This window comes from Carya illinoinensis, chromosome 7 (genome assembly GCF_018687715.1).
Source record: "Carya illinoinensis cultivar Pawnee chromosome 7, C.illinoinensisPawnee_v1, whole genome shotgun sequence".
NCBI classification, from domain to species: Eukaryota; Viridiplantae; Streptophyta; class Magnoliopsida; order Fagales; family Juglandaceae; genus Carya; species Carya illinoinensis.
In genome coordinates this window covers 37,533,398-37,557,163 of record NC_056758.1, presented here as the reverse complement: position 1 = coordinate 37,557,163, position 23,766 = coordinate 37,533,398, and the positions used below count along the sequence as shown (strand labels likewise).

At 34.4% G+C, this 23,766-nt stretch overlaps 2 protein-coding genes across 8 annotated transcripts; one reads left to right on the top strand and one right to left on the bottom strand.

Moving 5' to 3' along the window:
- Positions 1-805: 805 nt before the first annotated feature.
- LOC122315532 lies at positions 806-7,604 on the bottom strand. 5 transcript variants are annotated; one of them, XM_043131483.1, is made up of 8 exons: positions 7,170-7,604; positions 6,013-6,054; positions 4,814-4,942; positions 3,515-3,750; positions 2,431-2,467; positions 1,625-1,682; positions 1,429-1,522; positions 806-863 (listed from the first exon to the last, which is right to left on the bottom strand). In XM_043131483.1, exons 1-7 carry the CDS (start codon positions 7,299-7,301, stop codon positions 1,446-1,448), a joined length of 711 nt encoding a protein of 236 aa, XP_042987417.1. In that variant the 5' UTR covers positions 7,302-7,604; the 3' UTR covers positions 806-863; positions 1,429-1,445. The 5 variants fall into 5 exon arrangements, with proteins under 5 accessions (XP_042987417.1, XP_042987418.1, XP_042987416.1 ...); XM_043131484.1 differs by lacking the exon at positions 806-863 and adding an exon at positions 911-1,069; XM_043131482.1 differs by lacking the exon at positions 806-863 and adding an exon at positions 911-1,291 and having other exon boundaries at positions 7,170-7,603.
- A 1,071-nt stretch (positions 7,605-8,675) lies between these two features.
- LOC122316600 (probable pectin methylesterase CGR3) lies at positions 8,676-15,433 on the top strand. 3 transcript variants are annotated; one of them, XM_043133262.1, is made up of 7 exons: positions 8,676-8,837; positions 9,045-9,211; positions 9,352-9,391; positions 9,571-9,612; positions 10,584-10,958; positions 13,527-13,582; positions 14,907-15,433. In XM_043133262.1, the coding sequence occupies exons 2-7, from the start codon at positions 9,095-9,097 to the stop codon at positions 15,057-15,059; spliced, it is 783 nt and encodes a 260-aa protein (XP_042989196.1). In that variant the 5' UTR covers positions 8,676-8,837; positions 9,045-9,094; the 3' UTR covers positions 15,060-15,433. The 3 variants fall into 3 exon arrangements, with proteins under 3 accessions (XP_042989196.1, XP_042989198.1, XP_042989197.1); XM_043133264.1 differs by having other exon boundaries at positions 8,710-8,907; XM_043133263.1 differs by having other exon boundaries at positions 8,710-8,936.
- The last annotated feature ends 8,333 nt before the right edge of the window (positions 15,434-23,766 follow it).

Genomic DNA, 23,766 nt, shown 5'->3' with positions numbered 1-23,766 from the left:
TAATTTTTTTATCTAATCATTACTCAAATACAAAAAAATTAATATAACTTTTACAAACTTTAAAATAAAAATAATATTCAAACAACTTTTTAAATTTATCTATTCATTCTTACAAAATCCAATACAATACTTATTTCAAAAACATATTTTTATTTAATTTTTTTTCTCATTTTTCAAAATTCAATGAAAAATTCACTCAAACAATTTAACTAATATTTACAAAAGTTCAAAATACTCTAAACATCCAAACATGTCCTAGAATCTGGCATCTTCCCAGCTCTATCTAAATTCCAAAGAACTACTTTAGTACTTCAATAAATATTACCAAAACAAAAGACGATAAAATATTAGCCTCAACAGTTGAGACTTCTTGTCCGAAGAGAATAATGTAAAGTGAAATTATTAGCTCCGCAATCGTTAGAAGAAGAAAGAGGTCGTCTGTATAAGTAAACGACTAGTGCGAAGGATGCGTGTTTTGAGTTTGACAAACAAAGTAGGGCTGTGACCATATCCAACACATCTTAGGGGGAGGGGAGTTCAAGAGTGCTCCGTTTCAAATAAAATAAGGTATGATTTTTATATGGAGTGTTTGGAATTGACTTCATGCTGATCGAATAATTTGACATGCATTATAAAAATACTTATATAGTTTAATTGAATTTCGAAATCTTGCATGGATTAAGAGATAAAATTTAAAAGGCTATAACCTCCACAGGTTACTTTTGAAGAAGTTTGAACGTCTCATCATAATCATAAAGGATAATTCGATCTTTCTATAACACTTACCAACCAGACTACACATGTTGGGCAAGAATTTGTTGGGTCACCACGAACATTACAAATTTAACAACTCCACTTAGTGCCTGCTAGAAGCGTCACAATTCAGAAATAGGAGACATTACACACATTCTTCAAATTAAAGGAAGATCAAATGAGATTATAGTTTATATAGGAATGCATATTAGCAAACAACATGTTACATCACGCTTTTAGCCAAAGTCGTTCTCATTGCTGTAAATAGTTCCCTTCACGACTGAACGTAAATTACATCTAAATAGGGGAACTCCACCTGAAAGATTCTCATTCTTTATCGACTGTGTTAACAAGTAATGAGCAATACAGATGTATCTGAATTGAATTATTTGTAATTTACTCAACTACAAAATCCTTGAACTTGGGGACACCATATATCACATGGGGAGACACACACGGTGGTATGCTTTATAAATGCGTAATCCACCCTCTTATGCGCGACTCAGTTACTCAAAGTCATCATTCATACCTAGATAGCCTGTAGTACAATATTATAATCCCACTCAATAATTCCAATTAATCACTTTTCTGAACACAGCTCTAATACCGTTAAGAAAAAGGTTGAATTGAGCAGCTGTATACCACAAAATACCAGAGTATTCTTCTAGGTCTTACCCGTTTCTGTGGCAGAGTCAAGAAAAATTCTTTCTTTCTTGCTTTATGGCCTCATAGGATGTCATCACCTCTTTAAACTTTGCCTCGGCAGCATCTGCAACAAAACATGGGCAACAAAATTGAACTGGCGAGAAAGGGAAAAAATGTGCAAATTAATAGCTTCAGATTACTATAGTTGCATCAAGTAATGGCCAACCTTTGTTATCCTGGTTCTGATCTGGGTGAAACTTCTTTGCCTTGGCCCTGAATGCTGTCTGCAAAAATAAAACAAATCTTAGCCCTTAGTATTTTCAAAGATCTAATTAAGAGGTGTTAATCTGGTTTATTAATGTAAACACTACAGATAAGTAATGAATGTAGATGTGACATGTAGCCGGGTTATGATAAACAATATCACAACTGGAATTAGAACCATTTGATACAAAAATTGGGCTCTAACACAGCATTCAAAAGCCCATCACCCAAATCCGGCATGGAATTATAAATGAAAAAGAAAATAAAATTATTAATTATGAACATTATCACAAGTTGATCAACATCACACCTTAACAAGATAAACATGACACAACTGTTTGTTGGATATAAAACTCAAGAACAGCTTATAGCTTGCGAAGTAGCTACACACCACCACATTTGCGAGCATTAAAAACTATTTTTGATTTTTTAGGACTGAGGTCGTCCCATGGTTAGTGGTGTGTTTTTACACCAGTTTGTAAGTAACAGAATCCTTTTATGAGTCAAAGTTATGGGACACTGCATCCAAATACTGAAGAAAGAGATAATAATACCATTAACAAATATAAAGAACGATCAACCATGAAGAATTACAAGAATAATGAACAACAGCAATTTGATATTAATACCCCCCCCCCCCCCCCCCCCCCCCCAAAACACACAAACCCTCTCCTCTCTTTCCCCCAATAAAAAAGAGAATTAAAAAAACTGTAAGATAATGCATCGTAACAGATATGCCAACAAATACCGCATTGATTTGAAGAATACCTTAATCTCAGCATCAGTATATGGTGTTGTTCTGCACCTGTTCCAAAGAAAGACAAGCATTAACTTCTTTTAGTTTTTTATCTAATTATAAGAATGGATGTCCAATGCATTAGCTTTTCCTAACACGGCTCAAACAATAATATAATGCCATGAAGCTCATTTGCATGCATTTCACATATAAGACTATCAAGAAAAATCACTTCAGTTAAGAGAATGGAAACTCAACTTAGTGCATCAGCAGATTTATGCAGACGCTCTAAAAAATTTAGGGCCCGTTTGGATACTGAGAATATCTCATAATTATATGAATAATAGTGAAATGATTTATAAATAATAGTGAAATTATTCGAGTTAAGATGTTTTATTGGGTTTTGGGAAAGGAGAGTGAAAAGACTGAATAAAAATATTATAAAATTAAAAAATTGTTTGAATATTATTTTTGTTTTGAAATTTGAGAAAGTTATAATGTTTTTTGTGTTTTTTTAGGAAGTTTGGGAAAGTTGTATTGGGTTTTGTGTTGGGATAATGATTAGGTAATGATTAGATGAAAAAGTTGAAGATTTAAAATTGTGTTTGTGTGATGTTTAGGAAGGAAGTTATGAGAAGTTTTGAGAATATCTTAGAATAACTCTTTACCCAAACAAAGTCTTAATCTACCCACACAAATTCCTATCACAATTTTCATCCCACATGGATGCCATGCTTTAATGGAGGTTTCTTCTTGTTACAAGATTTGGATCTACAAATGAAGAAAGTATTGTATTATGATCTTATTAAAGAGAGTTGAAACAAAATAGCTAGAGTTTAGACATGTTTTTTTTTTTTTTAAATATACGTTAGAGTTTAAACATGCTAAGAGTCAATTGATAAAATTTTCAGTAAAAATGTTTCGACGTCTAGGAAAAGAAAAAGATAAATCTTTCAATGATGATGTGATAAAATCCCAATAGTTCTTGTTACTGACAGCTTGTTAGGTGGGATGCATACTATTTTCATTATAATAAAATATTAGTATTATAATAAAATAAGTCAGTTGACATAATTCACGGTAGTCATTGCAACTAAGTTTCTGTAACACCCTCACCTGTCCAGACCTAAAACCGAATAATGATGCGATAATGAATAACCTGCACTTGCTCTTGGAGTTTCCCTGTAATTAGTTCTGTGATCTTTATAGGATGAATCAGTTTTCCAATACCAGTCTTCTCGCTGGAAATGTTGATGATATGCCCCCGGACCACTTTCCTTCCAGCTCTCATAGCCCCTTTTGTATTTGTTCCTCTCTCTATTAAACACACTTTGCATTCGTCTTATGCGTTCCTACAAAGGGCAGAAGTTGTATACATAAGAAAAGAAATGCAGACCAATAAAACAAGAATACAATGAACAGGATTACGGGTTAAAAGCTAACCAGGCATGCATGGAATTAAAATAAAAATTTAGCCAAGCGGACAGCATGTTGACATACAGGAAAAAGCTAGCTCTGATGCTAATATATGGCTCACATGGAAAGGCAGAAATATCATTTTTTTTTTTCACCCAGGGGACAAGAATAGAAGAAAAAAAATATCATTCATCAGAATCCCAATTATGGTGACAAAAATGAAAAGTAGGCAACCCTTGAGAGTAATGCATCACAGTACTACCAATTCCAAAGAGGAAACCTGTAGGTGATGAGACTTATAAAAAAAAAAAAAAAACCTGTAGGTGATGAGAAACTCTGTGTATGTGTGTGTGCACACCTACACGCACATGCACCCACCCACCCACCCACCCACCCATGCACAGCCGTGTATATGGAACCACCAAGGAACTAACTTTATGAATTTTCATGTTACAAACGCGTATTAACCTAATAAGATTAAGATTGATGTTAATTGGCCACCCATTTTAAAGCAAAATCACCAAACATCCCCAAATACCATAAGCACATGAAGTGCTTCAGGAGATAAAAGGATAAAGCATAGTATGGCATATCATTAAACGGGTCAAGTTTATATCTTTTTGTCTTTATTATTTTGTTAAAGCAGGGTCAAGTTCATATCTATATGACATTTGAATCTCTACTCTTTTCCACTTTGGTGGTCCTTATAGAAAAAGTAAGGACTAATCTTGCATTGGTAGTTCATTATTTTGTGAGGAGAAAAATCTTCTAAAAAAAACAACATTGTTTTTTTCTTTAAAGTAAATTTTTTTTAATATCAATAGGCGTAACCAAGTACACTGGGTGTATACAAGAACTAACACCTTAAAAAAAACAACATTGTAAATATTTAACAAGGTAGCTTCTACACCCTTAAATAGTTTTATCATCACACTTGGCTTTAAAAGAATTTTGGCAACAGAAAAAACTAAAAGTGACAAAATGGTTGAAAAAACTCACTACTCTCTCCATTTCTTCTTCATACTCCTCTTGCATGCGGCGATTATACTTTTTCCATGCTTCCTCCTGAAAGCTTGACCGAAAAGAACTGCCAGTTGCTCCCTTCCGCGATGATTGCGACCTGGCCAACTTTTGTGGTACAGTTACGCACAATATGAGCTTCACCAGTACATTAACATTCAAGGGAAATAAACTTTCACCCTCTAACTAATAGGTTGATTAAATTTTGTATCCCAAATTACCAAAACTGACATTGTATCCTTCAACAACCAAAAGCGACAAACGACCCCAATCCATTAATGGCCGTCAAGATAGATGAGAAATAGGTGAAAAAAAAGCCGGCATGACACAATCTTGACTATTAGATCTTAATGAATGGTGCACATCACAACTTCCGGTAGTTTAAGGGTGCAATGTGTCAATTTTTGTGTCAATTTTGATGGCTTGAGATGCAAAATGTAAAAAGTCTCTTAGTTGTTGTGCGGAAAGTGTATTGTTTTACTAACATATATATTTTTCTTTGTATACCATCTTGTGTACTGGGGCTATGCCTATTATTATAATACTACCGTTTACTCATAAAAAAAAAACATATATATTTTTCTTGAGAGCAAACCCTTATATGAAACCAATCCTCTTTCAAATACAGGTTATCAACAAGAACCTTGTAGAATAAGTAGCATAAATGATGACAATATGTTACAAGAAACAACCACATGTGTAAGATGGGTAAGGACAGATAAATAAGAGTCTAACTAGATACTTATCAAAAAAAAAAAAAAATAAGAGTCTAACTAGAACCCATGGGTACGACTTTTACTGCAGGCACACCATTTTTTCCGAAGTCAGGCCTCGTATAAGCTGAAAAATCAGCAAGCATAATCCTAAACTGTTGAATTAAAGATTATTTTTCATAGGCAAACTAGAAAATAAATTAAGAATCACTGCCATTTCTGACATAGATACTAATGGGCTGAGCTTCCATGACTTTCTTGTATTTCTTTCTAATTTTAATTATGTTCGTACAGTATATGTCGTGTGTACTTGGGCTATGCCCTTTGAGCTCTTAAGTAATACCTTCAATCATTAAAAAAATCAGTATATTGCGCAAGTAGGACTTTGAATTCAGGAATTTGGACTAAGAAACACAAGAAAAGGCCTGGAAAATAGAAAATTGGGAAACATAGAATGTGCACCACCTGAACATAGAACCAATCAACAGTCCTTCGCAGTTGGCCAACCTGCCAAATTGCTCAAGGATCAAAAGCAACATCTAACAGAATGTAAGGAGCAAAGAAGACAAAAAAGGCAAAGTTCTCATGTAGCAGAGATGCCTCAATTGCTAAACTTTAGAGCACCTTGTAGAGACTTGAAATGATATCTACTTTCTATCAACCGTATAATGAAATTGTATAGTGAAGCCGTAACACTAATTATATCGGAGCACTGTCCCTTGTATCCAAGAGGTTAGCCTTTGTTTCTGGATAATAAGATGTATTTGGCAAGCAAAAGAACAATAAAGTAAAAGAACCGCTATCTGTTTAAAAGCAGCAAAAATAGTGAATCGAGATGGCAATGAGTGTGTTAAAAATAGTTAAATGTGAACCTATTACCCTTCTTGTTCAAAATGTAAATATAAGAACCTATTCCCTGAGTTATAGTTCAAGCAAAGCGTCTAAAGCATATCTTGCAAACGTCAATATTTACACTCCAGTAAAAAAGGCAATATCTAGTAATACTTCTAGTTGGAAAGTTAAAAATAAAAATAAAACATAAATTGAAAGATAGGCTGCTCAATCGTCACTGTACCATAGTATGCAGAATGCTTTATAAATTAAATTAAGAAAAACTCCGTTCCAAAATTAAGCGACATGTACCACTATAACAATTATATGTTCACATTATTTAATTCTCTTTCTACTTCTCATTTCTTCAGTTATCCACGAGAAATTTCATTGCAAATAATTCTCCACAGCAGGTACATCAAGCATACCTTGACAACACCTATAACTACACTAGTAAATTTTAATACATGAGTGGCTTGCACGTACACCGAAAATTAGCTTTACGAGCCGACAAACTAATAACTGAAATTGTACACATCGCAGATTAGCAAACCATAACAATACGAATAATTCTGCAGATTGTATTTAGGTTCACTCAACATCTCCGCGCAATATCCGAATTCTACTAATTTTAAACCCTACAAATTAAGAAAACCTGTTGTATATGTTCGATTAAGAAACATAATTCCCTCTTAAGAAACATGATTATTCGAAAAGGAAGACCACTCGAAAGCATCAGGTGCTTGTCAAGCCAAAACACAAGAAAATAGATGGAATTATATGTTACTCACGGCGAAAGTGGTGGCAGTGGCACCGATCAGCCCGAAGAGAAAAATCCCCCAAAGCTTCATATCTTCCACTTTTTCTTGATTTGGAGACGGCAATGGATTATCCTTGTTCGGCTTATCATCGTCGCCGGCCATGTTTATCGGGAATTACAGATTTTGTATACTCAGCGATTGCTACTGGCAAATGATGCGAATGGAAACCCTAAACACATGGTTAGGGTTTGTTATTGTTTCTGTTTTTCTTGTTCTCTCTTTTGGCTTGAGCTCTTCTTCACACCGCCTTTGGATTTGTTTCTCCCTCTATCTCCCTCTGTATGTGCGTGTTAAGTGTAATGTTCATGCGGGCAGGAGTTCTGAGATCAATTAGAACATAATTGTTTTTGAAGGAAAACAGCGTGCGGTGCGAATTGGCGCAGAGAAAGTCTCATGTGTAACTCGTACATCAACCTTTATACCTGTAAGTACGTAATTTTGGATTGCGTGGCATTAAAAATGATATTTCTGAACAGGTTTCGGTGGGACATTGCCAACAGGATTCAGCCGGACACGGATTACCAAATTATACGGTGCTCATCATATCTCGAAAAGAAGTGGGCTCATCCTGGCCCATAAAAATTCAAAGAGCCTGTTTCACCTGCGTGAGGGTGATTTAAAAATATTGAATTGAATCATTATCACTATCGGTAAGAGAGTCTCCTTTTAGGGGATCACTCGCACCTTATTTATTAGTAACGTTGAGAAATTCTCTCAAGTCTCAATTCTTTAAAGAAACGCGTCATCTAGAAAGTATCTTCCAGTAACTACATCACTTTTATATCGTTCTAAAATAATTGATAAGAGTGTTTTGCATTATCAAGATAGCTGAAAAAAATAATTTGTGAAATCAAGATTTCAGATTATATGTTAAGAATATCTCAAATTATTTATAAAAAATTTATAAATACTAAAAAATTGTTTATAAATAATAATAAATAAAATATAATCAACAGTAAAATAGTACGAAATGATCTCAACAATCAAACACAGTGGGTCGCTTCTTTCACACTAGCGGTGACAATCTTGCATTATCAATATTTTTGAAAGGGAGGATTGGTGGGGTCTGGAAGGGCAAACCTTTTGACAACCTTTTTTTTTTTTGCCCCCCTTACAAACAGTGATACCTCTATTACTGAAATAAGAGTTCATTACATGACTACAACTTGAAATGAAATGCATAGAAATACAAAATAAACTGTTACTAAAGAGAGACTGATGAAAGAATTGATTTTGACTGCTTTTAAAAAATACTCCATTAGTTCAAATTAAAAAACCCATGGATCAAAGGAGTGATAGAGAATAACGAGACATAAGCCATATATGCATTTTAATAAAATGGATTAAATCGAAAAATACGATAATTAGCTATGGATAAAGTCAGAGCAAGGGAAATAATTAAATAACATAATGAATTATTTATCAAAAATCCCCATTGTCCATCGAAACCGTTGGATCGTTGCAACCGACACCAATTGCCCTCTCACAATAAAGTGCCTTATCATTCCTTGTTAGAACTGGCGACAGGGACGTTAGCGTAGCCCCGGAATTCCTCTCTCTCTGTGTTAGAACAGGGAGAATTCAGATCTAGCCCCGTCTTAACGCTCAAAATGCGGGTTCTCTAGCCACTCTTCTCAGGTAATTCTCAGTCCACTAATCACACTCAGAGAGAATCCATGACCGGATTATTCTGGGTAATATGCATTTTGTAAGTTCGCTGCATCAATCTCCAGCTTCGTAAGAGCTTCTATGCTTTATTATTCTCTCTTAAACTTTTAGCTCCTCTTGCTCGGTCTCCTCGATCTGCATCAATTCTCATAGTTTTATTTTTGTTCGCTTGGTTAGTTTTTAAACCAGTAAAAAATAGCGCATAGCCATTTGTTAAGTTCGAGACCATGTGGAGGAGACCAGTGAATCCATCTCGACGATTCGGGGACAGCGGGGGAGGCGGTTTGCTTGCCAATTCCAAATCACGGTCTTCTCCGATTTTATCTGTTGGGCTTATTGTCTTGGTAAGAAACTACGTTTACCGAATCCAGACCCTTTATATTCCAAATAATGTTAATTTCGGTATTCTACTTTTTCCGCTCTTCTTTCTTGTTGGTTCTAGTGGTTTACGTTTATTTCATTTCTTTGTTGGGGAATATTTCAGGGAGCACTGCTTTTTATTGCCTATTCATACGGCAACTCAGGTAAATACGAGTGTTGTTGTTAGCCTGTTTAAATAGCTAGAATAGCCTAAGAACAAATCTAATTGAAATCTTTACAAAATTACAACTACGAGTTATGTATATTGTAATTTATGGGCGTGTATGTGTGCGTACCTGGACTTGTGCCGAGGCTGAACAACATATTTGTTTTCATATGATAGGTGCATCTGGCAACAATATGGAAGCTATAAGCAGGGTTGAAGGTATTGCCTTACTTCCAAAGTTTCACAGTTTGACCGTTTATTTCAGTAGTATCACAGTGGTATTGTCATACACCCTTAAACCGATATATGATAGCTGCTATCGGTTGGTTTCACCATGTTGCTTGATGCAGAGTTTGCTGATATTACCTAGCACAGAAAATAATTGAAATGCATCTGAATGAAAGTGAAATCAAATGGATGGGCACTATTGTCACAGTTGAAATAGAAGACTATTTAGTTGGAAATTTCTATCATTAATGAATTTGTTAGAGATCAATTGTGAATCTTAGCTTGTCTCCATGTAACTTTCCTTGTTTTCATAGCTTCTATCTTTCTCTCTCTCTTCCCAATTTATTTTACTGGTTTTCTGGCAGTTGATAGGTGCTTTTAGTACCACAATGCTTCTCATTAATTTATTAATAGAGTTAAGAAAATGCCTCAGCTGCTCATTCTCTTAGTTTCCTTTTCAAATTATGGAAATTTGAGGTGGTTCTTTATATCATCTCAAGTTTGCTTCACTTTGCATCATGATTGTATGTTGTAACTAGCCTTGTTCTACGCTACATAAAATTCCTGCTAACCGAAAGTAATGCAGAATTGATAAAAAATGAATTTGCTGCTTCTCATGTGAACATGATTAAATGTTGGATGCTCAGTTCCACAAGCAAAACAATCCACTTTAGTTACCAGGGTATGGTAATTCTGATATCCTGGAGAAATTTTCTAGAAAATGATGTCCTCAAAGAAGGGCCAATTAGAATAGCCATTAGGCAAGTGGATTTTGTTTACAGTTGTTTTCAGAGGCTAATAGCATCAGTTCAGCATCACAAGCTGATCTGCCTCCAGTGAATTGACAATAGGGATGCTTGCAATTTTATTGATAAGTATCAAAGCTACAATATATATAGTTAGTCCAATATTTCTTGCAATTTGCCATCATTTTAAGAATCCAAATTTCTCCACTCATGCAGGTGATTACTCATGCACTGCAGAGGTCCAACGAGCAATTCCTATTTTGAAGAAAGCATATGGAGACAGCATGCATAAAATTTTGCATGTTGGTCCAGACACCTGTTCGGTAGTTTCTAAATTGCTTAAAGAGGAGGAAACTGAAGCCTGGGGTGTGGAACCATATGATATAGAGGATGCAGATACTAACTGCAAAGCTCTTGTCCGCAAAGGCATTGTGCGTGTAGCTGATATCAAGTTTCCTCTTCCATATAGGCCAAAATCGTTTTCCCTTGTAATTGTTTCAGATGCTCTGGATTACTTATCCCCAAGATATCTCAACAAGACCCTTCCTGATTTGGCAAGAGTATCAGCTGATGGTCTTGCGATATTTGCTGGTAAATCTCCAATAGAAGTTTATCCTCTCTCTCACTTTTCATCATGGGTGCTTGAGTTTGGATTTAAATTGTTTTCTCACTCTCAATATTTTCTCATGCAATCCGTTACTCGAAGCAAATTATTTTTTCCATTATATTAGCAAAAGGAACTAGGTGTGCACATGCTATACTAGGGGTGAGCACGGTCCATTCCATGTTGGGGGGGGGGGGTGTGGTGATGGACGGACGGACCGTCAGTCCATTTTTCCCGGACCGGACCGGACTGGGTGTCCACATACCATACAATCTGTTACTCGAAGCAAATTATTTTTTCCATTATATTAGCAAAAGGAACTAGGTGTCCACATGCTATACTAGCGCGGTCCGGTCCAGTCCAACCCCTTTTTAAAAAAAATAAAAAAAAATCGATTAATAAAAAAAAATTTATTTAAAATACTAAATTAAAATTAAGTGACTTATTAAATGAAAATTACATAATAAATTGTAGAATTATTAATATATACTAGTACTATATATTATAGTTATACATCAAAGAATATAATAATACATTGATCTAAATTTATATAGTTATAGATTTAGTACCAATACTATAACTAATAACTATACTAGTAGTATTACTAATATACTATATGTTAGTGATAAATTAGTAATAATATATTAAATAATATTCTATGTAGTTATGGTGATTTAATACTAACATATTATGTTAACTATACTAATACTATTATAAATTTATACACATACTATAATTTATATTATAACTTTTATAATATGTTAATATATTAATGATACTAGTATTATATATTATAGTTATATATTAAAGAATATAATACTAGTATAATATTGTGATATATTAATAATTAATTATATACAATTATTTATATAAATAATATATATAAGTAATAAAAAATATATATATATTTCATTCGGTCTGGTCCGGTTCGAGGTGAAAAACCCTTGGACCGGGACCGGACCGAATGAATTCGGTCCTAGAAAAATTGGACCGGACCGTACCGGACTATGGCCGGTCTGATCTCACCCCTATGCTATACTGCTATAAGACTTTAAAAAAAAAAATGAAAGATGACCTTTTCATTTACTGAGATGGCTTAAAATGAAATAAGTTTTTTTTTTTTTTTTTTTTTTTTTTTTTTTTTTTTTTTTTATAAGTAAGAGAAAAAATATTATTGATCTTAAAGAAATAGGCATAGCCCGCGTACACAGGAAGTATACATAGCACACCTAAATACATTCTAAGAGCAATAAATTAAAGAGAGGAAATCATGAACGTTGTCCCCATTTAGTATAATAGCAGAAAACCAAAGCACGCGCATTCCTTTCCAACCAAATACACCACATGATGCACAATGGAATCTTCTTCCATACAACTGCTACTTGATGACAACCTTGTATCTTCCTCCAGCAACCCAACAAATCCACCACCCTTGCAGGCATAACCCAAGCCACTTCAACCCTGTGAAAAATCTCATCCCACAACTCCCTTGTTACCTCACAATGCAATAAGAGATGGTCCACAGATTCTCCATTTATTTTTACATAAATAACACCAATCCATAACTACACAACCCCTCTTCCTCAGATTGTCCATGGTCAGATTCTTCTCAAGAGCGGCGTTCCATACAAAGAAAGCAACTTTGGAAGGCACACATGTCCTCCAAATGTTCTTCCAAGGGAATTTAGGATGATCTTGTGTTGTCAAAATTTGATAGTACCCCCTAACCGTACACTTCTTGTGGTTATTAGACCTCTACTTCAATTGATCATGCTGTGTCACAAAAGGCCCCATGGAGTATAAGAGGCTGAAAAAATCTGCAACAATAGGTACTTCCCAATCATGGAAGTCTCTATTAAAAAGGATATTCCACTTATGAGAATCATGAGAGAGTAGTCGCATATCTGCCACTGAAGCCTCCCTATTAGTAGCAATACGATAGAGAACCGGAAAGGCTCTTTCCAAGGCATGCTCTCCACACCACATCCTACCAAAAACTGATTCGGTTTCCCTCTCCTGCTACAAAACAAATGTGTTTTTCAAAGCAAGACCACCCCCTCCTTATAAACTTCCATAATCCCACTCCATGTCCCCCTCTCACTTCATTGGAGCGCCAACCACCCCAAGCAGATCCATGTCTAGCATCGAAAAAAAAAATGAAATAAGTACCAATTCACTAGCAGTTTTTTTGTCTCATTCATTTTTTGTTTTTCCCATTGTTTCTGTAACAGTAATAAATCTATTTGACTTCATATGTAGCCAGTCTGTTGTTGGTTGTTTTTCTTTTTCTACCCACCCCGCTAACCTGCCCCCAACTTTGAGTATGTGAATTCGTCCATTCATTCCCATGTATTTAATATTCATATTTTCCACAGATGACAACTTTTTCTTTTGGGTTTTTCACAATTTTGTTCATTTTTCCTCAACAATTTAAGCTTTAAAGACGTTGTTTCTGATTTCAGACTAATTTCATACTTCAATTGAGAAATGTATATAAATAATTTTTTTTTTTTTAACTTTTTGGTGATTTTTTTCTTTAAATATTTGCCATGTAGGCTATCCTGGTCACCAGAGAGCTAGAGTTTCTGATGTGTCCAAATTTGGAAGGGCGGTAAGTGGTAGTCACTTGTACAATCATAGCATTTTCCTTAATTGCTATGCATGTGTTTGTTAAACCTTGAATTTGGATGTCAAATGGCCAATAGTAACCTTTATATTGATTTCCAATGACAGTTTATATCCTATGCTGACCTTTTGGATCAAACTACTTATGTTGTTGGGATGTCCAATCAAATGATAGCCTTGCATTTTGTGTGCACGTGCGTGTGTGTGTGTGCATGAGAGACAGACAGAGAGAGAGAGAAAAATATGTGTGTGTGTGTGTGTGTGTGTGTGTTTGCATTTTGGGGGATGTTATGCTTTCCAGTCTATTCCAGATACCTTCTTGTGAATATGCAAATGTAATCTTTATCTAGTTTTTTCAGTTTCCGACAGGTGAGAAAAATAATGTGGTTATAGAACGTGAAAAGTAATCCAAAGGCAAAATGACCCAGTGAATGTAATTAAAGCTGGGTAGCTTGCAAGGAGCCACCCAATTAAGGCTATGTTCTAAGAGAATTACCCCAATAATAAGTAAACCTCTGACCTCTAGATGCCTTGAGCTTCGGCCACCTCAGAGTTGAAATGTTTTTAGCCCTTTGAATTGTGATGGAAAGTATAATGAGATTAGTAATGCCTATACCATTTAAGATGGTCCTTTCATTGTATTCAAGAGAAGTTTTCCTTTTTTGATTTACTTCCCTTTGAGGATTGTGTGATGCAACCCTATTCAAGGTGTGAGATTGGAAACCTTAATGCTTGGGGTTCATCTATCATTTTTTTTTCCTGTTATTCTTTGAATATTCCATCCTTATAATCCCAATTGTGAAACCCCAAACCACCCCTTTATAAAAATTTCCATTATAATCCAAGAAAGTCCAAATACAAATCCCAACTCACTGTTATACAGCACCAGAACAGTCATCTAACGCTTAATTTTTCCTTCTTGTTTTGTCTCAAAATCCTTTACTTTCCTTACAGAAATCATATATTCCCTAATACTTTCAGTCTGCCTTCACAAAATATTTTTATCACTAGCTATCCGGAAGCCTACAAACCCTGAATCCAGATAATTAAATTCTGCAACCTATTTGGTATAAAAGCCTTTGTCCTGCGACAATTTTCATAAGAGTGCCAGAACCATGTCATGGAGGCTTTTTGGAAAATTACATTTCTTTCAGTGATGGCTATGCCTTTTCATGTGCTTACTTTGAGGCAGATGTTACCTTTTACTTCTTGTTTATCTTCCTGCAACTGGATGGATGTTGCTGCCAAACTGAATGTTAATTTCTATATTGTTCTCATAAGAATAACATGCTGACTTTTTCTTTCTGTAGGCTAAATTGAGGAGCTCGTCCTGGTGGATACGATATTTTATTCAGACTAACTTAGAAGAGAATGAAACAGCCTTTAAGAAGTTTGAACAGGCTGCAACAAAGAGATCATACGTCCCCAGCTGCCAAATATTCCACCTCAAGTCCTTCCAATGACATCTTGCTTCCTTCAGGTCATTTGGTCGACATCTTGAAATTCTTGGGTCAATGATTTTGAAGCTCCACAGTGCAGCCAAATCAGATCTTTGGTTCTCAGCGGTAACAATTTCTCTGGAAAATGATTGTCATTATAATAATCTGTATGGTAAAACCGCATAGTTATGTTCTTCATATTAAATTGTTGTATGGAATGAAGCATGAGTCAGTAATGTATCAGCTCTTTCCAAGCTCATTGATTGTTGTAACTCAAGTAGAGTTTTAATAGGCTGTTATTTACGTGTAGCGTATTATGATGTGAACCAAACTAGCACTGGAATGCCAGTGATCGTTGGAAAGAGAGAGCATGAATGTTATTGCATGTCTTGCATAAATTTTTACCATGATTTTCGTTTTAGTGCTGCTAGCTTGAAATGGAAATTCTGGAAATACTTAATGGTAACCATCATAGTAATTTAAGCGTGCAAAATGATTGCAGGGTGGCATAAACCATTAAGCAACAATTTTATGATGTCAAAAATAACTATTAGTATGATGGGGCTCATGTTTGAGTTTCCACTCTATTGTTGTCTCAAGCACCCTTGTGGCTCTGGATCCTAGTAAACAAAAGGGTAAAAGGTAAAATATCAAATCATTGAAGGTATCTTTTTGCATATAATTCCTTTTGTTTCTTGGTATTTGGTCCTCTCGAAACAGAGAAAAATGTTATTTCACCTTTTTTTAGAAAAAAACTCAAAATGTTTTCTTTGCTGCCTTCTCACTAGCTTCTGCTTTCCATCTCTCAAATTAAATGTCTACAAACTTTCTAGGAGTTGATCTGCTTTCCCATCTCTCAAATTAAAGGCCACTTGATGCAAGGATCTAATTATGAAGGGCTGTGGTTGAGAAGGAAGATCAGCTCAAGAATAGCAAGAAGCAGTAGAAAATCCCAGCTTGAATTGGGGGCATTTTGTTCATGACTTTAGCTACATATATTAAAAATCGCATAGAAGATCCCAATTTAGCGCGTTTTGCTTCGGCCTTCAATCGTGGGCTTATAAAATATCTCTTCTTGAAGTCCTAATTTTGCGATTCCAATTTCCTGAATATTTTTCTGTTATCAATTCGTTGTCACTTGTCTCATGCGCTACTTCTATTTGGTGACACCATTCCTCTAAGACGCCAAGACGTTGTCTAAGGGCCACATCCTGGTCGCATTATTCCAAAAGTGCCTCAATGATTTCTTACGGCCCCTATTCCGATATACAGTTAACCACTTTCTGATGTTAGCTAGAAGGATAAAATATTAAAAATGTCAAGTGGGTATCATTTATGAAGCTTTGAAAAATAACATTTCTACAGATCGAGCTAGCTAGACTTTCTGTGGACTCTCACTGTTAGCCTAACTACACTGAGCATACGTTGAAAAGGCAATGTCTAATCAATTTTAAATCAAATTGATCGCTAAATGTACGTATTCCAGGTGTACGTTGCAATTAAAAAAATTATGACTTTATATCTTATTTCTTAGATTTATTTTAAAATAAAAATAAATTTATAATTTAACATAACGCGTGAAATATTTATTTTTATAATATTAAAATTTTTTTCCGTTGTTAAAGCATCTATCTAGAACTAATATTTACATTATAATCTCTATTACTTTTCTGACTTGGTAGTCAAAATAAGATCACAATATATAGAACATTTTTAATAAAAAAAAAAAAAAACCAAAAAAAAGAAAGATCAGAGCTACTTCCATCATTTGCTATGTTTTTCGTTAATGTTTTTGGAACAAAATTCCCGCGCAGTTTCGTGGACTGCGTACAAATTGTTAGTAATTGTGTCAAGATCTCTAATTAAGATATACAAAAGGTACAGTGCTGCGCTGCATGTACGTGTAAGCGGTAGACGAAAAACGAGTTTCAAATCAATTAGGCTGGGGACAAGTCCTCATGGAAGGCTCTGAATAGGACAATGTGCACATATATATATATATATATATATATATGCCATATGGCCTGAGATTAATGTTACTCCCTCATGCATTATTTTGGCCAATAATTCGACCGCGCACATACCAAAAAGATCTTTGACTTGGGTAGACCAATTGTTTTGCCTGCTATACGCGTTTGTCCCCCTCGTATATGATGGAGACGAGGCAGGACGTTATGTCTAGCTGCTCCGATTGCGACGAGCAGAGCATGCATGCTAACACAATTAATGCCACCCGTGAAATTTTAACATCTCACTACATGTATGTGTGTGTTGTCATGTGTGGGCTGGGTGATTACCCTCTTGTTTTCTAAAGCATGCAGTAAAACAGTTCCCTTCTCGTTTTGCGAGTAAAGCATATATGCAGAGCAGCGTACAATAATTTGTTCCAGTTGACAAAAAGAATAGTACTGTCTCCTTTCTTTCTGTCTTATTTTATCGCCACCTTAATTGTTACTGAACTTTATCGGATTAGTTAGTTGTGCTTTTTTCCCTCATGATACAAAAATACTGTCGTTTCTCAGGCCACATTTTAATCTGGACTTTATTTGGTAGGACGGTGGAGCTCGTGTCAGGGGTGTCAAATCATCTTAATATACATATTATATTATATAAGTTAATTATAATTCTATTAATTAAATTTATCAATTTAAAATTCCAAATTCTAATACGACTATTATATATTAATGGGTCGTATTGTGTCAATTATTTTTTATTTATTAATAAATAATATAAAATAGATTAACATGACACAATAAAATCTGTTTCAAATTATTTATATAAATAGATTGAATAGATTTAAAATTAACCCATTTAACTTGATTAAATTTAACAGAATTTTATATAACTGTTAAAATCATAATATTTATAAAAATTATAAACTAACTACAAGTCTAAAATTATAATTCAAATAATAAAAATATTGAAGTTAAAATTATAACAATTTTACTTTTAGATAAAATGGTATAATTTTAATTTTAATTTTTTTAATGTATCAAAATGGGTTAGACTTGTTATCAACTCGTTAAGTAATTGTATCTTAAAAAGTCAATCTTTTTTTATCTAAATCTGTTAAAATTAAAATTATAATTTATTATTATCGTGTCGTATTTACGTTAAATTAACGAATGATATAATATATTATTATTTTTAATCTCTGATGTTATTATCATGTCATTCATATTGAGTTAACAAGTTTAATATACCGTGACTCTGACGCCTCGTGCTTTTATAAGTGTTGTGTTCATAATCGTGTAATATATTGCTGCAGGCTGCGGCTAGCTGTGACTTTTCTTTTCTTTTATTTTCTTTTGATCTTTTGGTCTCTGCAGCAGCCATGAATATGACATTGATAATTGAGCCTTTGTCCATGCTTACCTCATGCATTGCAAGTTTAGCAGTGATTGAAAATATTATTGTTTTATTATTTATATATCATTTATTATTTATAGATAATATGAAATACTCAATGGAGCACTGTCTTGAATAAAGAAAGACAAATATATAATATATATATATAATTAATGAATTTTCTCCAACGGTTGTCTGCAGTTACATAATTACAAATAGTACAAACTTTGCAATGTCAAAATGCGCGACTTAAATTGCTCTCTCAGGGTACGAACTACTGCACTAGCTGTCCAATCTTTTGACCTTTGCTCTGCAAGGCTAGCTAGTTCTTGCTAATCTCAATTCCTAAAGTAGTAATTAAAACAGTCACAAAAACGAGTTTAATGAATCTGGGTAATGGCATTTTGACCCGTTTCTGATCAGGAGTTCAAATTATTGACCAAAGTAAACAACTTTGCAAAGATTGTACTACAGACATTTGATCCGGATTTGTTGCGTCTCCGGGACGACATGCAATATGTGACTTGTGATTGATTACTCGGCCGGCCAGCCATTTACAAGGGATCGATGATCATCATGACAGCGAGTAATTACTTTATACTAAAACTTCAACGTGCGTGCATGGTACACGTGTGCAAGTTAAAAGTCTCTGTGGAAGAAAAAAAAAAGTTAAAAAGTCTTTGGGGGTACTTAATTTGTAGGCGTTTTTTGAAGTCAATCTTTACGAGCTCGAGTTTGGATCTGTAAAAATAGAAACATTCTATTTTTATGTATCCGCCATCGTTCTTTTCAGGCTGGTGTGTATAATAGATATATATAGCTTATATGGATATACATATTAGCCGTTTACACATATATAATTAGCTTTCTCTAAGCCACCATATATATATAAGACCTGCGTACGTACAATGAAACCTATGATCCGCCATGAGTATAGGAGGGAATAATGTTGATGTGAAAATGGAACAACTGCTCATGTTGTTGGAGTTTTAGCTGTGAGTAGTACTTCAGAGAAAGAGAAAGAGAAAGCAAGGGGTCCATGTTGTCGCGGCAGGGAAGCAAAATAGTCCAATGTTTATATCTTTAGAAGGTATTGCGCGTGCTATCAATCAGTGAAGTATGGTCTAGCATGGGCGTCATGTTGGTTGTCACAAACAATTAGGGTTTTTTTTTTTTTTCGCAAAACATGAAAAAAACAAAAAAAACAAAAAACAAAAAAAAAAGACGACCTTTATGAGTGCTTGCCCCAGGAACCTCCTGGTGATGAGGGCCAGTTTTCAGATGACCTAATAAACCTTCTACTACAAACCACGTGCCCCTACTTAAATTATTACATACGTTCTCTCTTTAGCGCGCCCCTCTCTCTCTCTCTCTCTCTCTCTCTCTCTCTCTCTCTCTCTCTCTCACAGAGACTGACGCACACAGATATATATACACATACTGTAACGTATGAATCGAACGCATGAAATGGAAATTTATGCTAAAAGAACCATGCACACAGATGTATAATTTCTGCTAAGCTTAGTTTTTATTTTCACGTCATTTTAAATTCTTTTTTAAACTATCTACTAATTCTTATATAAAATTGGGGGGATTGTACTGATAGAATCAGCACTCAATTTGATTTCTTCTTTGATCAAGAGACTCGTGAAACATGGATGATTGACATTTGCTACCGGAAACTGAAGTTACTGACACACCCATATATATATATATGTATATATGTATAATATTCCACGTTTTCTAGAAAGCAGGAGATCATGCTTTCCTTTTATTATTATTTTTTTTCCTCTTTACTTTTCTTGCTTTTTGGGTCTGATCATCAAATTAAAACACGTGGAATGCCTTAAAAAACCGAGGTTTTATCAGAAGGGGCCGTGCATTAATGATCGAATAGAAGTCCTGCCATTTAAAACTTAGCAGGTCCGTCCACAAAAAGACTGCAACCCTGAGAAGTCTTTCCACAAAACGAATAATGTTGAATTTGTATCCTCTGCAAAAATTATAGTGTCCATATGGGCATTCTTAATTATGATCTTATCCTTCGACTTTTTGGGCAGTAGTTCCACTTGGCCATTCTCTCTCCTTTATTGTATGTTGGGTGCTTCTACTCCATTTGTAAGATTGACTCACAAAAGAGTGACTTCTTTATCAGTAAGTACAAAACTCCCCATCTCATGATCCTTTTGAACTTTGATTTTACATGGCAGATCGATGTTATGACTAAAAGTAATACAATTATCATATGAGTTCTGGAGGCCCCATATATTATATTTGATCCAATATTATTCCCACCAAACTTAGCTAAAAAAAAAGACAAATCCAAAGGATCGATCGAGAGGCTGAAAAACTCGGAAATCCATTTTTTCAAGAAACAAACAAGAACAACCTGCAGCACCACCAAAGGCATGCAATAATTGCGGACTCGAAATGATCACAGATCGATAATTTAACAAGGTGAGAGCATTATTTATTTATTTTAAAAAAATATCACTTGAAAAAGTCTCCATCTTGTCGTGTGAAGTGATCAGAGAAGATTAACATTACTGGTTTAGTTGTATATCCCCCATACCACTACCATCTTCATCTTGGGCAATAAAGTAAGTTTGACTGCAAATGTTTCATAAAACGGCATTGTTTTTAGATGAGTCAGGCAGCTCATGATGAATGTTCAGTACTGCAGAAGTGATGTATAGTTGTTTCTTTTCGTGAACTGAATATGAAACTGGAGAGGAAGTAGTACTCGATCATCAATACCAAAAAGCTATATATCCCCTTTGGTGGAAATTTCGTGCAGTTTAAAATGTCAGAAAAAAATGAAGAGACATAATTGCAGTATGAGCTGTACCTCACTTTGCAATGCAGGGGGGGAAACTGCGCCCATTGGGGGGTAGGAGTGACTCTATAATACACTACACCAGCTACTTCCAATTTCTTGTTTTTGCCTATGCTTTACTACTGTACTTGCATCTGGCCAAGACGTACAATTAATATTCTGTATAAATTCAAAGGGATGGAAAAGAAATAAAGCCAATCGGATATGATCAGTCAAGAGTAGTGATCGTAACAAACCGAGTACATTCATAGTGCATGCATGGCTTTCACTTGTTTGATTAGTCATTTTTGAGCGGATAAAGTTCTGCAGGCAAGATGACATTGGAAATAGCAATGCAGATGAGATCAATATATGTTTTTGTGGCCGGAAATATTTTTTACAGCTTATCATTCCCTCAAGTTTGTTCCTAATTTAATTTGAAGTCACGTCAGTTAAAGTTAAAATGATAAAATTGATTTATAAAATTCAAATTTTAAAATTTATTTTTTAAATTAAATTACACCGTGCAAACACTTAATTTATAGTATACGTGCTCTATGCTTGACATGAATATAATTTTTCTTGACAGGAAATGAAGACTCTTTAGGCCGTATTAGAAGTTATTAGTACTTGTTTTATAAGAGTTCTCGATTGGTAAGTACTCATGTGACCATGTCGCGCTAGTTGTTCAACAGAAATTATCAGTACCGTTTGATTCTAATTAGAGGAAAACGTACACACTAGATTAATATATATTGGAAATCACATTTTGTTAAAAAGAAAAAAACAACATTGATTCGTGATCAGTATCTTCTTAATTTTCTCAAAAACCACAACTTTTTTTTTTTTTGAAAAAAAAAAAAGGATCAGAAGGGATATATCGTAAGGTTGATATATATTTTACATGAAGGTTAGAACTGCGCGCTGGTTTGTGTTGCATTAAAGTGACAGGAGACAGAGAAGATGGCCGACAAGGATTCAAGGGGTAAGTGGGACCTAAAAACCAGTCGGACCTTGTGCCTCGGCTCCGACCTTTCACTTTCTGAGGATACTGATCAACATAAGCAATGAGCTGGTGGTCCATGGACCACCAATATATATTCTCCGATGCAGAAATGAGTCCACGTCGCATAATAGCCGACCCCCCGGCATTTTTAGATCGATCTATATAAAAAAATATATATATACTATATAAACTTATAAAGTTTAATTTAATAATTATATGAATCGGTTTATAAATCTTTATATTTAATGTTATAGATGATGATTTTTACCATTTATTAATTAGTAGAATATATAGAACGATATCAAGATATGATTTGCACGGATTATTGAGATCAAATGACAAATACTATATATATATATTCATCTAACATGACAGTGCCACGTGTCATTACCGTGACACTAGCTAATAAGCACGTGTGCTTAATTATCTCTGTACGGAGTCCCATGCATGCAGGTATATATCATTATTCCAAAAATTCCTTAATTTTTAGTTCAAATGATCATTTGTCTACAGTGTTTTGTTTTTGTTTCTAAGAAGTACAATAAATTGACAAATGGAATGGTTAGAACACTTCATATTTGATATTTGACATCATGCATGTCAATATCTCGTTACAAATACAACAACTCATGTATTTAAAATTAATGTATCCAAAAGAAAATTATGAAGTTTATCTATTTTAAAACAGAGATGTCCGTACATGATGACTGATCATGTAAATTGATATATATTTTTTTAATCCTAAACTACTCTTATTAGTCGTTATATATATATATATATATACAAGCCAGCTTGTAGTAGTGGTAATTGGCGTGTATCAAATTATCAATGCATCAAGGGTCGTACACATGAATATTAAGGTCGTGACTCGTGAGGTAACTTTTTGGATAAGTACTGATATGGCCGGTCAATATATATAATTCAACAGTCATATATATATATAACCATAATTGGAAAGGGAAATGCTTTAAGACTGCATGGAGCTCTTCGATCTCTTAATAAAGTTGGTTTTGTTTTAATAATTGCAAGTAATTGGAGTGGTATATAATACCACGTTTAGACGTTTATATATCTAATCCAACTGTTACGATATTCTGAAATTTTATTAAATATATATTCGATTAAATAAGTAAAATTTAATTTTAACTACTCATTTAATTTGCTTTAGATTTGTGTCGAATTTTGCGGGATGGGACACAACTAGCTAATTGTTTGCATGCACTGAATGCGTGGATAATTAACAGCTAGAATCGGACGAAATTGGTATTTGACATGGTTAATGGTACGTAATTGGGTGCATGGTGCAATATTTAATGTGACATATGGCCGGCGTTGTACATTCCAAATTAATGTGCATGTTTGTTAGTTTTCCTTAATTTATGCAAATTTTATATCCCATCTCCCATGCATATTTATTAACCCACGTAACGTGTAGGCCGCCTTACGTTGTAATAGATCAGTGAAATCATGATTGGCCGCTGGTATGTAATTAAATAAAGGAAAATGCTACTCTTACTAATAGATTTTACCCTTGGTTTCTATAGCTTTGATTTTTTATTATT